Source organism: Egretta garzetta, unplaced genomic scaffold (assembly GCF_000687185.1).
Source record: "Egretta garzetta isolate BGI_Z169 unplaced genomic scaffold, ASM68718v1 scaffold156, whole genome shotgun sequence".
Classification (NCBI taxonomy): Eukaryota; Metazoa; Chordata; class Aves; order Pelecaniformes; family Ardeidae; genus Egretta; species Egretta garzetta.
The window spans coordinates 548,737-564,036 of record NW_009260125.1 but is presented as its reverse complement, the minus strand read 5'-3'; the positions used below and the strand labels follow the sequence as shown (position 1 = coordinate 564,036).

Below are 15,300 nucleotides of genomic sequence, written 5' to 3'. Positions count from 1 at the left end.
AGAAAGCATGTCTGAAAATTATTTTCAAAGTTTGCTCAAAGCTGGTCCTTCTTCTTTCAAACTTTTTTGGCCTACTCAAGACTTCATCCTGATCCATACTTCCAAGAGTTTTAGAATTTCAAAAATTATAACCTCTGTGCATTGTATTAAGTACCCCGTCCAATCAAGAATAACATCTGGAGCAGAGGAAGATGTTATATTAGTAAATAATATTTATAATGTTAAAATACTAGCCAGCAGGGGCTACATGGTGTTTGTAAATACACTGGCAAGTTTAGTTCCTATGCCTAACAGTTTATAACTGATGATCAAATACTTTTTATAGGGGGCCCATATTTAAGGGGAATAAGATACTTGGTATTGCTAAAAAAAGCCCGCAGTTTATTGAAGTACTTAAACTTGGGATTCAAACTTGGGATCTTAATTTCAGTTACCTATTAAATAAACAAAAAACCCCAAATACCACCCCCCCACCCTCCCCTGCGCCCCAAAAAGGTCTGGACTATGGAAAGTGAGTTTTATGGTGACAAACTCTACCAAAAGGTGTTCCACTCAATGGACCAGGGTGGCAGAAGATGGTAGCACTGGCCACAGTGGCAAAGAATTGATGAATCTGAGATGCAATTTAGAGACTAGATTAGAGTTAATTTACAGCTGATGTAAACTGGAAATAACAAAGCCAAACAGGAGATGCTGATGCTGTAACTAAAGTATAAGGACCAAGGCAAATAAGAGCAGCACCAACCCAGTGTTTGGGCCAATAACCTTTTTTTTTCAGACTATGCCTGTGAATGATGAAGAAATTTGTACATTCCAGATCATGGTTTGTGACAATTTAGGTTTATCTTTATGTCTCTGGGCCCAACTAGTATTAATGGGGTAATCTGGAACAGCTGCAGTGCAATATTTTATGTGTAATTTATAAAGTAATTTGATCTGTAGGCTAAAGCAATTTATAGAATAAACTGAAAGGTGGCATGTGCAAGTAATAACTGCTATGAAAAAGCTTTCAGTAAAAAAATAAACTATTTTGAAGATTTGATCTTAATAAGCACAAAAGCTCTGGACAATTTAGAATATTTTTAGCTAAAATGTTCTTTACGATAAGCAGTAAACAAGCTTAACTTCTTTTACCCTTGTTCTGAAAAATATGTGGTATACCCCCAAAACCATGAGAAATAAAAGCAAGATGTGAATCTTGATGGCTCAGTACTTGTTTGTACAGATCTTCAGATAGTACTTAGTGCTCTAGGTTTCTTTCTAACTGCCAAGGACGTGAAAACTTGTCAAAGTCATTTTTATAAAACTAAATAAATTTGAATTTTCTTTAATAAACTTCCTTTAAAGTGAAAGTAAGTGAAATGATTTTTTATTGATAAATTCACATCCTCCTGTTGGTTAACTATGAAGAAAAACAGCACAGCAAAATGTGGTGGCACATATACTATTGTTCCCTGAGGATTAAACAGTCAAAATGAAGAGAGAAAAAATACAAGGAGAAAAACTCTGAAAATCAAACTTGAGATTCTAGGCAACATCTACAAAAATATATAAGTGTAGAATTTCTGAATAATTTATAATGGCCTCTATTAACTGGGATTATAGTTGCTTTCTTTATAAAAGATAATTATGGAAAATTGTATCAGCAGTGACACATTCATAGGCAACAGCTCAAAATTTTAAATGGTCAGCAGGGTGAACAGGGCTTTCACTTACGCCTACTTTCATAAATAGCTCTTGATTTCTCATACAGCTCGTATGGGTCAGGTTTTCGTGGATCAAAGGCCTCTGTTGAATCGGGAAATGAACTCCTGTGAAGAGCAGGTGGATAGGGAATATTCTGTGGCATAGCTGGAGCAGACAGGCTCGTTTGAGGGCTGCCTTGATTCTCCCATCGTTCCATCATCTGGAATAAAAACATAGAGAGCATAAGGATGAAGTTTTGCAAAAACTGTGGCTTCCACAATGAGACAGTGATTTCAGCTGAAGACCTATTTTGTAAAACTAGCAAATCTGTTCGCTGCCTTTTGAGATGAAAGGTGTGTGTGGTGCTGTTTATAAGATGACTGTTAAATTTAATTGTTTTGTTGCTCATGGGAAGATGGGATCTTTCTCAGTTAATATGGTGCCGTGTGGATTTGGGCCCAGCGTTACCCCTGAAGCATGTTGAGTGCCTCTCATAGAATGCGCTGAGCTACTGGAAGTTATGCTGCTAAAAGTGGAATCTGTGGGTCTGTGAAGGTACAGTTATCAGATTCATCAAAATACATAACCAAAAGTAGCGCTTACCAAAGAAGTGACCAAACTGGGCAGCAACTGAATGATCTTAATGCTGTATCTTTTAAGAATGCATGAAAATAGCTAGCTGCCCAGGGAGAAGTAGATTGCTGTAACTGTGAGCAGAATTTTCAGCTTCAATTGAAGAAAAAGAAGAAAAAAATCAAAGGGAAAATTATTACAGCGGGTATTTGAGCATCTAGTGATAGTTGGATGTTCGATGATAAAATACAGAACATGGTGAGAGAAAAGTGGGCATTAGTCTGATAGAGACTTTTTAGGTTTTTGCTGTTTCTTCCTTATATCAAAAATTACATTGGCTTTAGCCAACCAAACTCCCAAGCATAGGATAAGCTTTTCAACTCTTCCAGACCATTTACAGGAGAGAAGTACACAGAAGTGTATTGTCTATGCATGAAAGCCACCTCAATCCATGTTTTCTCCAAGACTGCCCTTACTGGCTCTTCTGCTAACAGCAGGGCTGGGACCTCCGTGGGGACCTTGGCCACTGTGAAGGCCAGTTGCTTCAGGTCCACGCTGGCACTCATATCGCAGGTTTGTTTAATTCTATCCCCACTCACCTTCATCTAGACTGGCTTTAACTTGGGTGAGGATGAAACTAGCTGAGGTTTGCTTCCACTTAAACAACTTGGTCATATTCAGACCTTTCCTTAAAGCAACATGGCTGCCTGGGTAGATGCAACCTCAGGTTGGACTTGATGTTCTTAAAGGTCTTTTCCAACCTAAACAACTCTATGATTCTATGATTCTACTGGTCTCACAAGTACATCAAGCCAGAAAGGAGATAATATGATAAATTGTGCAAAAGAAGACTTGGGGATCTACATTTTTTTTTTTTTTTGGAGTTGGCTACTAATTAAATTGCATTAGCAAGTATATTTGAAGAGGCTAAGTTAAACAACACACAAATGTTTATTCCATGAAATGAATATTTGGCTTTTCCTGTGACCCTTCCTGAAGCAAATGGTGGTAAAGCCTCTAGAACAGTGTGTTCTTGCACATAACTCAACAATCCGTTAACTATGCAAAAAATGACTCTTGGAAACAAACTGAACTGTAATTAAATATCACTGACTTCTAGCATTGTATCAGCAGTGCCTTATCAAAGATGACTGCAGGTTTACAGCAAGTTTTCTCTACAAATTCTGCGATTATCATTTGCCTTTAGTTCCTTGGTTTCAGAAGGTGTTTGGCTCAGCAGGTGGGCTTTGCTCTCTATTCTGATGATTAACAGCATCAGGCTTTTTCCACACCAAGTATTTGTGGACTACAGATGTTTTGGAGTCCTCCTGGGGAACATGCCGAGTAACTATCGCTCTGCACATCCCAGGTGATCTGACACTCTTAGCTTCATATTTCAAAATAAACAGAATATGTATATTGCCTATTTTAGGTTTTTGAGGACCTCATTCTTTATACAGTATAGTGTTATAATTCAAGCTGTGCTTCTGTCAGAGTTTCATCAGTAAGTAGGGCTGGTTCATTAAAAACAATGAAGAAAAGAAAGATCCAATTATCTCAGTCAATCATAGGATGACTCTCATGCACTAGTAAGTATCAGATATGATATTTAAGTTGAGAAAGGAAAGTATTAGTGCTATGATGTGATGATGATGAAGATATAGTATATTGTATTCAAGAGTCACCAATGTTGTTCAAGAAAGACATTTATTTTGGGTCAGATACAGAAGATGGCAACTAGGATGTGATATAAGAGACCACCATAGGAATGTAGATCCTGTGCAATACAGTGACATATGGAGATACCTGAGTTGTCATTAATATAGCTTAGGTACAGGAAAGTACCTAAGGTACCTTCAAGTACCCTTTATACCAAGATAAATTTAAACTCTGTATTCGGTAAATTAGCCTATGTAGCAAGTCACATGAATGTCACAATAACCCTTCTGATAGGTCTTCTGGCTCTAAAGGAATTATCTCAGGTATATATAAACATATATACAGTATATCATTGTACCATGGAAGTGTAAATTCAAAGGTCTCCAGAAACAAATCTGATTATCACCCCTATGTCTACATAGGAAAGGAGAACTGGGCTCAAGACAAGTTCCTTATGATCAAGGAAAATTATGAAGAATTACATTTAGGTTTTACCTTCATCGAGGAATGTAAAAAAGAATATAAGTCAGTGGAACCAAACTATCTACCTTATCGCTATGAAGCAGAAAGACCTGTGAGGCCCTGTCTATCTAGAAGTGAGTTTCCTAATTTCTTGGACACTTCCGGTGAAAAAGAACACTTACCTCTTTCAAAATGTGAAACTGAATAAAATAAAAATATTTAAAGAAGGCTTTAAAAAGAGAAAGGAAAATATAATTATCTTTGATGAGCAAACTTTTCCCTGGAGGAAGGACAAGAAACTGGAGATCAATTGGCAAAACCCTACTGGGTCCTATATGGCTAATTCTTGCTTGTTGGTTAGCTCTAAATCTTCAAGTGTGAAGTTAAAAATCGAGCAAAACATTCTTGCTTGTGGGTAATACTGCTAACATAAATAGTTACATAAACAGATAAATACAAGGGGAATTATATCTCCCAAACCCATACCAATTAGTTAAATAGTCACATAGTGTTTTGCAGTGTGAGTTATCATAATGCTAGCTCACAGATGAAAGTCAGTAAGCATGGCATTAAATGCAGGGCATCGAATCCGAGTCAGGGTAATGGTTTGATGATATTGCTCAAGTTCATTTTGCACTAATCAAACTGTATTACATATGGTATATATAATATATGCCCTATATACATAGAAACCACGGGAAATTTCTGCCAGCCCAGGCTACTCTGCGATGTTGAACACACTAAGATGCAGTGCATGCCATCTCTGAGCCTCTGCCTCCGGGAGAGGAGCTTGTCTCCTCTGACAGCCAATGGCCCCTAGTCCTCTTTTAGCTTTAAAGAATGGTGGGTGCTTCTGCCCTGTGTGGCCAGAGAGGCGAGGGGGCAGTGGTAGTCACCCAAGCAGAAAAGAAACCTGGTTTTGGGCCATCTATAGTTTTTCTTTCCTGTTACACACCTACAGGGCTGTGCTGTGGTCTTGGGAAGGCTTTCTCCCGGTTGCTGGCCTTATTGCTTCAGACTGTCTGCAGACACTCAGTGCTTCAAGGGCACTTGGTTTCAATCTTATCTTCACGTCTTGGGCACTAGAAATTTATGTTTGATTATTTCTCCAGTTAAAGTGGTGACAGACAGAGGAATGCATGCTACCTTAACCTGGTGAATCACTGGGAATGTTTTCACAACTTCAAAAATCATGTAATGTGGTGTCAACAGAATAAATACAGTCATTGTTTACAGTCTTACAGCAGGAAAGGTCTTCATACCTTGGGATTTAATGTCAAAACCATAGAAACAGAGAAATGTTGGTTAGAAGGTATCTAGTCCAAGCTCTCACTTGAAGTGTGACTATTTCCAGCTCTAGATCTACTAATGCAAGAAAGAATAACAAACACTTTAAGGATGTTAAGCTCAAGCCACTTGTAAACCAGAAAAAGTGCATGTTGTCCATTTCAAAGAGATTGCCAACTATCAGGCCAACTAGACTGGGGAGCCTCATTGCTGGGGCCTTCTTCTGCCTATTCCCGCAGACACCTCATTTCTGAGCCACTGTTCTTGACGCCCATCTTAACATTGAGATGTTCCTTTCTCCAGACTGCTGCCGACAGACTCCGAGTCAACAGATCTGCAGAGCTTATTAATGAGGCCACCCCTGATGCTGTTTCACCTACAGTTGGGGCACTGCTGAGAGGTGTCTCATGAGCTGGGAACAGGAGGGTTAGATGAAAATTTACAGAAATTTGCTTTAATTATAGTAATCTTTTGAACTCAAAGTGTATCATTTTGAAAGAGAACTTACAGGCTTTGGAGTTTTCCATGGAGAAAAGAAACCTGAAATAAACAAAAAATAACATTAGCAGATTTCTCTCATGCGTAAAGAGTGAAGGCTAAGTGGTGTCTATGCTCCCATTCTTATTCAGGTCTGCAGATAATATTGATATATATGAAAATTCTCTACACACAAGGGATGAAAACACAAACCACAGGGGATAATTTCTAAGAAAAATTATATGCAAATATATATATATATATGCACACATATATATATATATATGCAAGTGGAGCTATTGAGATCATTGCCATACTTTACAAACAGCATGGGATTAGGTTGAAATTAAAAAAAAACTGAACAAAAGGATTTCCAAATGCCTTGGTAGACATTGGATAAAATGGACCTGGTATTGATGTGTCAAATGCAGTCGCACCTTTAAGAAGAAGAAATTCAGAACATCCCATCAACAAAACCTAATAACACAAGAGATTTTTTTAGAAGAAGAGTCTGGAGAAAAATAACTCTTTCATCAGTCTAGATAAGGTAGCTAATTCTTGGGAGGGTTGCTTGTTTTGATATTGTCCTGTTTTTTTGTCATAGTCATCAAGTGGTCAGACATGAAAACCTCATCTACACAACTAGTTATCTCTTTTTCCTTGGTTATTGACTGACTGATAACTTGCTTTAGCGACTTTCATGAATTTCGATTATTCTAGCTTACAAACATTTAAAATTCCAGATATATCCTTTTCATAAAAGGAGATAATTTAAAAGACTCATTGTAAACACTACTCTTATGCAGCACCATGTTAAAAAACTTAAAAAATATTAAACAAAAAGAAGCATTTCAAAGGATATTGGGTCACATTTTTTAAAATACTAGCTTTCGGCATAGCTTTCATTAAAAAACTAATTCTCAGTTTAATAGCACGTAAAAAAAAAATCGGTGGACCTTCCTAAGATTAAAAGCTAATAACATAGAGTTAATTTGTTTTGTCAGAAATAGAAATGGGCCTTAAACTGAGACATCTAACAGGAAGGCTGCTCTTTCATTCAAAAAATGAATTGAGCTGTAAGAGTAGTACTGCTTTCATTATTTCTAAGGTGAATCTAGAAAAAAACTAAAATCATGAGCACACTGGAGAAAGTATCTTTCTACATACAAATCACAACATATATTTGTACATAGCATTTCAGGCTCCTAGAATTCTGTGGTGAGGTAATTTTTTCTGCCATGATCTCTTATTCATTTAGACTGAAAAAATCTTGGAGTAAAAAAAGCACTTGGACTATTTGCAGAGATACACTGGCTGATTTGTAATGCCGATGTCTAAGCTGATAGCACTTTTAAACAAAAAGTATATTGGGAAAAGTAATCCTGGAAAGGTTTATGTTTAATGACTCTACAGTGTCTGGTAAAAACTGCTGTATTAACCAGTACACAGATTTCTTACCATCCACAAAATCAAGCTGAGATAACAGGTATCCTGTACAGATCTGGCTTGTACATCACCTGAAGTATTAAAGATTCTGTAGCAGAAATTTATTTAATAACTTCTGGGATGGCAGATAGCCACCTTTTTATTACCTGCTATTGCTCTGTACAGCTAATAAGACTGAAAGTTAAAAACCATTTTTCCCCTTGGAGCTAAAGATAAGACTTGAAACTTGCAAGGAGTTTTGCTGAAAGGTATCTCAAATCAACTTACTACACTGATTTGGTGTTCAGAAAATATTGGTAGAGGTAATATTCACTCCCCATTGGTACTGATGTACCTCCCATAACTTATAGTCAGCAAGAATTACTCCAGGTGAAACTGAAAGATCATTTTTTCCTCATTATTTGCTGTCTCCATCTAAAAATATGTTTTGCTGGAGTTATCAGAAAATGTTACTATCAATTAAAAATCTAATAAATATTTATAAATCAAATAAGTAATGACATATACATCAAGTGAAGATTTTTTTTAAAAAAAACCCCTCAATTAAAAAACTCAATTATTTGCCCAAACAAGGAGAACATGGACTTATATTTAGCTTGGAGGCTATGGGCATAGACTGCAACATACAAATGACAACATCTACGCTCAAAACAAATAACAGGCAATATTTATTCAAACAGCATGAAATCATGTTAAGAAAACTAATGGATATAGAATGCCATGGAAGTAAAAGATCCAAAGCAAGATTTAAAAAAGTATTGGCTATCCATATGTTGTGGTTTAACCCCAGACGGCAACTGAGCACCACACAGCTGCTCACTCACTCCCCCCCGGTGGGATGGGGAAGAGAATCAGAAGATTAATAGTACAAAACCAAACCTCTTGGGTTGAGATAAGAACAGTTTAATAATTGAAATAAAACCATAAAAAAGTAATAAAAATGGTGATGATGATGATGATGGTGATATAAGAATATACAAAGCAAGTGATGCACGATGCAATTGCTCACCACCCACCGACCAGTGTCCAGCCTGTCCCCAAGCAGCAGCCCCCTGGCCATCTTTCTCCCAGTTTATATACTGAGATGGGATCATTATGGGATACCCCTTTGGCCAGTCGGGGTCAGCTGTCCTGGCTGTGCCCCCTCCCAGCTTCTTGTGCATCTCCAGCCTTCTCAGTCGGCAGAGTATGAGAAACTGAAAAGTCCTTGACTTAATGTAAGCGCTACTTAGCAACAAGTAAAACATCAGCGTGTTATCAACGATATTCTCATAATAAATCCAAAATACAGCTCTATACCTACTAGGAAGAAAATTAACTCTATCCCAGCCAAAGTCAGGATACCATATGTGTACAAGCATGTTAGAAGTGAAAATCTCTAAAGGTAACAAACCTTGGAACTAATACTAAAATCCATTCTTCAGATTTAAATTCAGCTATTAGATCAAGACCTTTTGCAAGTTGAGATAGTCTCTCACCTTTGTCAAAGACTAGGTGCTAGACTAAATAGATGAAGGCCTAGGTCCATAAAGCAACCCTATCATGCACTTAATGGAAATTTTAATGTTGCCTCACATAACATCTGTATTCTCAGCTGAACTAAACACACTTTTTCCCAATCTAAACAAAACTGACCTTCAGACAATGTCTGGCATTATTCAGCATGAGACTGACAATGGATAACTGTTGTGAACCAAACATGTCCAGAATTAACACTGGTATTTAAATACATGCAATCATTGCTGTAAATTCAAGAATCCAAGAGTATAATGCATATGTAGTACATTGTAAGTATAACAGAAAATTCACATGAAAAAGCATAAAAGCAAAATGCACTTTCCTGTGTAATCTGCACGCTCCCTTCAAACTTTCACCTTTAAATATTGTTCTGCATAAGTACAGGACCAAATTCTCTACATGTAGGCTTGGAAGCTCACCTGAAGAATATATGTTAATAATGTGTATTTAATGCATACTCAACAATGTTGGCCTTCTGCAGCCACAGCTACAGCTGGCAATGAGAAGCAGCGGGCTTCCTCTTAGTTTGACCTCACTTCACAACACCACATTTGCCCTTGGCTTTCTGGCGCTGGTTCATTGCATGCTGTGAGTATTCCCCACCAGAGACAGTGGGACCTCACCTGAATGACAGCTGGCAGACCGGCATCAATTCAGTACTGATTTAGAGGCAGCACTGAAATTTGTTCTCCAAAGGGTGCAGCTCTCAACTTCTGTTGAGTATTAATTACTACCTAGTAGTAGTACTAATACTGCTCAACCTTCTAACCAACTCACTTCTACCTAGGCACACATACTGGATAAGCTCTTAAAACCTCCTTATCCCACTTCCAGATTTCCACTTCTCCCTCCCCAAACTCCCAAACCCCTACTGTCCAACTTGTGAGGTCTTCTATAAAAACCTGAGTAGCTGAGAATATTATATACATTTACATAAAAACACCCCTCACCCCCATATTCACATACGCTTTTAAAATTTGAAATACTAAAAGCCAACTTAGATCCACCTAAAAATACTTCATGCAGCCTGTTCTTCCTATGAGTGGCTTTCGGCTCACCCATGTGCCTGACAGCCATCCCTTCTCAGAATAACTTCATCACATAAGTTGTGGCTCACTTTCTGAAGACTCCTATCTCTTTCTATTCATGTTAGATAAGTCTTTATTAGCACTCTTTATAAAGGCAGCAGTACAGGTCTGAACTAATTTTGGAAAGGACAGTGTGGTTACTGGCTTCTGTCAAAGAGCAACCACCACCACTCGGCTAAATGTTAGCAGGAAAATACTACGGTCACCATCTAGTGTAATGTAATATAATGTGTAAGCATGCGAGGATAAAGCACATCACCTCATATACTTCTCCAAAGTTAGTTTTGAGAATACAATGATTTATTTTTCAATGTCAACCACTTGAACTGTGTAATAAGGTACAGCAAAGGTGGCCAACACCATTATTGAAATTTTAATTTTTTAATTTTAAATAAAAAAGCTAGGTACAGTAACAACCATATGCTTTTTAAAAACTAGGATTACATTTTCTCATAAACAGTGTTAGAATAATTATTCTTGGCATCGCTTTTAAAATTATATTTACCACCTTCCAAAATGAACTTCCCTGGAAATCAGAGCTGTGATGGTTTCTGTGTTGTAACTTTACTAAAAAACACCAGTAACAGAAAACAGATTTTAGATTCAAATGTATTTAGGGGAAAAAAATTTTTTTGTTTCTTTTTTCAGATCAAGGCAAATTCCAGCTTCAGCTTACTGTACTTCTTTTCGATGAAGATATCCTATAACAAAAGACAAATCACATCACATTCATTGTATCTATTCCTTCTTATATGCAATTTTAAGTATGCTTTTTTCATAAAATATGCTTACGGATTTCACATGCCTTACACTTCAGCCAGTATTTATTATTGGAAAATACAGTTTTCTAAAAGCAGCTTATCAGACAGGACTTAGAGCATTTGTAAGATAGAGTCCTGATTTGTTTCTTTTCTTTTTTTTTTCAGTAAAAGTCCTGAATTTGGCATATTCCATAATGTCAGTAATACAAAACCAGCCTTTGGTTTTTAGTCTGCTGCCATGTGGATGCTTTTTGCTCCATTTCCATCTCCATTATTCTCACTATTTTGTATTGATTCCTGGAAAAGTTCTTAAGACCTTGTAAAATCACAGGTAATTAACATAGGTGTTGCTAAACCACAGGACCTTTAACGATATGCACCTCTGTGGCAGACATGTATGTATAATTAAACTGAAGCCTGGGAAGAGTTTAATTTCTGCAGCGATGGTGTATGATAGTGCTGCAGGGAGGAACTCAACAGCATCAAAGATAAAGCCTTTTAATCCAAAGCAATGTTCACGGCACGTCAACTTCCCTCCACATCACTTGTCACACTGATGATACAGCAAGTGTTTTGCCCATTAGCTTCCACTGGGCTTCTTGGGGTTTTTTTTTGTGCTATAAAAGCCTTGTTGTGTATGGCTTCCTGAGCAAAGCTGTCCCAAGCACTGCACAGACCTTTCTCACCCAGATGTTTGGAAGTCAATGAACAGGTGGCTGATGAGCACTCCCAGAGCATTAACTGACTCCATGGGCATCTTATCAATGTCCATGTGACAACACTTCAGCAGAAGTTTTCCTTTCTAGTAAAGATACTGTATAGATTTACTGTAACACTAGATTTTTTTTTCCTGTGCTTTTACTGGGATCCCTGAGATGTCTATCAGTTGCCTACAGTGGGGCCTCAGTTCCAGAGGTGTCAAATACCCATTAACTTCAAATGGATGTGACAGTGGAGAACTCTGAGAGTTCAGACTCATGATGTACACCATTTCCAGGGTGCAAGAAACTATTTCTTACCATTCACGTTACATCTGGCTTCTTCTTCTGTATGTTTACCTTTTGTTGAGCTATGCTAGGTGGGGTTGGATTAGGTGCACAGAACTCAAGCTACAGTTGGGTTCACTCATTAAGGTGTAAAATATCCTCCAGCTAAGATTCCGAAAATACTGGTAGGAGACATAATGATTTTTTTTTTCCATACATAGATATATAGCATTAATTAAATTATTCTTCAAATATTTTCCCCTTTTCAGGGAAACAAACCTGATCAATGAGAACAAGTAAATTAAATTAATTTGTATATTGTAGAAAACAAAATCTAAAAGGAAACAATGAATTAAAATAGATGGAAATAATACTTATGAAAACAAGCAGGTGATAACAAGTTTGAATTGGTCATGTCATATTTAAAATATCAGATGGTCTGTAGGGAATGACAATTAGTAGTTCCATTTCTAATAAAATAAATCACTACCATGTAGTATTTTTTCAAAGGTCTATCTTTTTCAAACAGCTTTAAGTATTGAACTATTACTCTAGCAACAACAAAAAGTTGATTTACCTTGAAATAAAGAGTAGGTGTAAGACTGGGAGCTCTAGCTCTTCAAGCATTGTTAGCTAGTCCTGTTGGCAGCTGTCCTTCAGAGTGGTGGTGCCATGCTGTGGAGGATCCATTTGGTCTTTGGTTGGGATGGCACCCGATGCAATGGGTCAAAAATCAACACATCCCACATCAGAGTGAGACGAATGTTTGATCAGGCCCACAACATTATACATGGTTAGACCCCTTTGCAGTAGGCTACACACTGGCAGCATGGCAAGTAACAGATGCAGCACTGCGCTGCACTGAGGTGAAGGCTGGTTACAGTCATCAGTTGTTATATCAAATGCAGGTTCAGATCAATAAAACTGTGAAATAAGTCTGTCTTATTTGGGGCTATATACATATGCCCAGATGTTGTTAAACAGTTTTGCCTGAAAGAGACTTGCAACGGTACAACTGAATCCTCAGTAGTTGCTTGTGGTGGCATTTTGCTTTATGCCCCCTTACTCAGTTGCTCCTGATCTCAGCCCAAGTGAGACCGCTACAGAAGTAGTGCTCCAGTCCTAATCAGCACCATTTTTCACTCTCTTTGGCCTACTACACCTGTGAAAAGTGACTCCAAAGAACGAATACGTTCCTGCTCACAGATAATCATGCTATGAAGGTGCAAGGCAAAAAGCAGGCACAGTTCACAGGAAGGTCAGCTGGATCTTTAGACCCCATTGGGGTAGCACCTTCTGTGGCTCATCTCTTCTCCAGGTGACTTGGGGACATCATGAGTCCAAGTCTGTATTTCTTCCTTTCAAACTTTCAGAGTTCTTGATGAGTAGTGTAAAGTGCGAGACAGAGACGTTTATCAGAAATGACGTGGAGGTAGAGGAGTATCTTGGGAAATTAAACCTGATCTCATCTCAGTGAAGTCTATAGAACTGCTACAAAAACTTAATTGACTGTGAGATCAGGTACTAAATCAATATTCAGCTTTTTATACATAAAGCACTTTTTGTGCAGTTTGCGAAGTTTCACTGACCTAGCGTTCTTAAGCAACAATTTTTCAATAATATTCAGATCTTCACAAATAATTAGAAAAAGGGTAGCTATTAAAAGTCATGAATGATAGAAGCACTTGCTGCTCAAGCTGGGACCCTCACCAGTCACCTGAGTCTATGAGAATTTCCTCTAAAATACACCAGAGAATCTCAAGCTGCCATTAAGTTTTCACTTTCATGAATAGCAGAGTCTTTGTTAGCAAGAATACAGCCATCAGGAAAGGTCAGAAGCTGGCATAGTAATAAGTTAATTTACATTCTAATGGACATACAGCTATTTATTTTGCTTGGCTGCTACAGCTCTGTGAATTGCTTATCAGTTGGAGATTTAAAATAATTTATGAAACTAGAAAAAACCAACAAACTAAATACTGTCTCCTGATTAATCTGGATGTGAAGCAGAGAATTTCTGGATCATAGCTAAAATAGTGCAGAGGCAAATGCGACATTGTCGGTGACAGTTTTTAATGCTTAAATCTACTAGAGTTGGGAAAAATAATAAAAATCTCTACAACAGTTTCTGGAAATGAGAAATACATTTTTGGAACAAGTAGCTTTGTATGTGGTCAACAAGAGTAGATTATTTTCCACAGACAAAGTCTGATACTAAACACCTGTAGAGTGTCTCACTGAGTGACACTTTTATACGAACTTCCTTCTCTTTTCTGGCACCTATTACCAGAACAGTGTTACACTGTTACAGCTTTATTTCTTTGTTGATAACAAACGATATTATCTGAAGGTCAGCCATGTCTTGGAATAGAAAAAATGCTGCTACAGTGCAATTCAGAACAGATTTTACTGGGACAACTTGACCTGGAATAGAAAAAGATACCTTATAGAATGAAGGAAGACCCTCATCTCTTGCCTTTTATTACAGAAGTTCCCACTAAAAGTTCAAATCCCTAGGACCATATCTCATTTTATGGTTTGCAACTGCAAGTACTACTGAATGATCTGTTATTTTCCTCACTGAGGTCTATAATATATGTATTTTATGTAAATACTAATCCAATTAGCAAAAGTCTGCATGCCCAGGTACTAACACATGATGAGTGGAGAAAGACATCTCAGAAGTTTCCTCACAGGTTGTAAACTCTACCAGCACCTTGAAAAGATTGAGGTTGTTTTTCTGTACAGACAAGAAGGAGCTGTTGTTTGGCAGAAGTAAACTTCCCCCGAAGAATCTCCAGTTTTGCTCATGCGTGTTGTCCAATGACTGCTGCTAAAATCAGCATCTCTAGTGCACATGTCCAGGCTAGGGATTACGCTCTCTACGGTACTGCTCTAATACCTCAAGAGCTAGTAATGCAAGTAACGCACCATCATGGGCAAACATGTTGTTGCACGCAACTCTTCCCAAGCAGAGCAGACTCAGCAAGGTGGAAAGACACACACACTGAATCAGCAACATAATTTAGAATATAAATTGAGTCCTGACAGCTCATGACTGTTGCTTCTAGAAGGGCCTATGAGTGTTGCCATACCCATAAAGACTCTGTATGCTTGCTAAGAACGTCTGACAACTCAGCCTGGCTTTACTGAAAGCTAATTTAAGCTTCAAAACTAACTTTTCAGGAATACTGCATCATATTTTCAGAGCTCTCTGACAGTCAGAAACTCTGTCTAACTGTGCCAGTGTCTCTGCTCCTTTATGTGTTTAGAATCTGCTTCCGTTTAAGTTTTTACACTTTCTAAGCACATTAGAGAAATCTCAGTTTACATTATGGCATGTCACTTTGATGAATA

At 37.7% G+C, this 15,300-nt stretch overlaps 1 protein-coding gene across 1 annotated transcript in view; it reads right to left on the bottom strand.

Annotated features, from left to right (window-relative positions):
- Positions 1-15,300, bottom strand: part of MAGI2 (membrane associated guanylate kinase, WW and PDZ domain containing 2) — a gene marked incomplete at its 5' end in the record, with an annotated part of 532,170 nt that overhangs the window by 87,362 nt on the left and 429,508 nt on the right. The window contains 2 exon segments of the mRNA XM_035896847.1: positions 1,717-1,906; positions 6,176-6,207. Coding sequence (XP_035752740.1) covers positions 1,717-1,906; positions 6,176-6,207 — 222 coding nt within the window.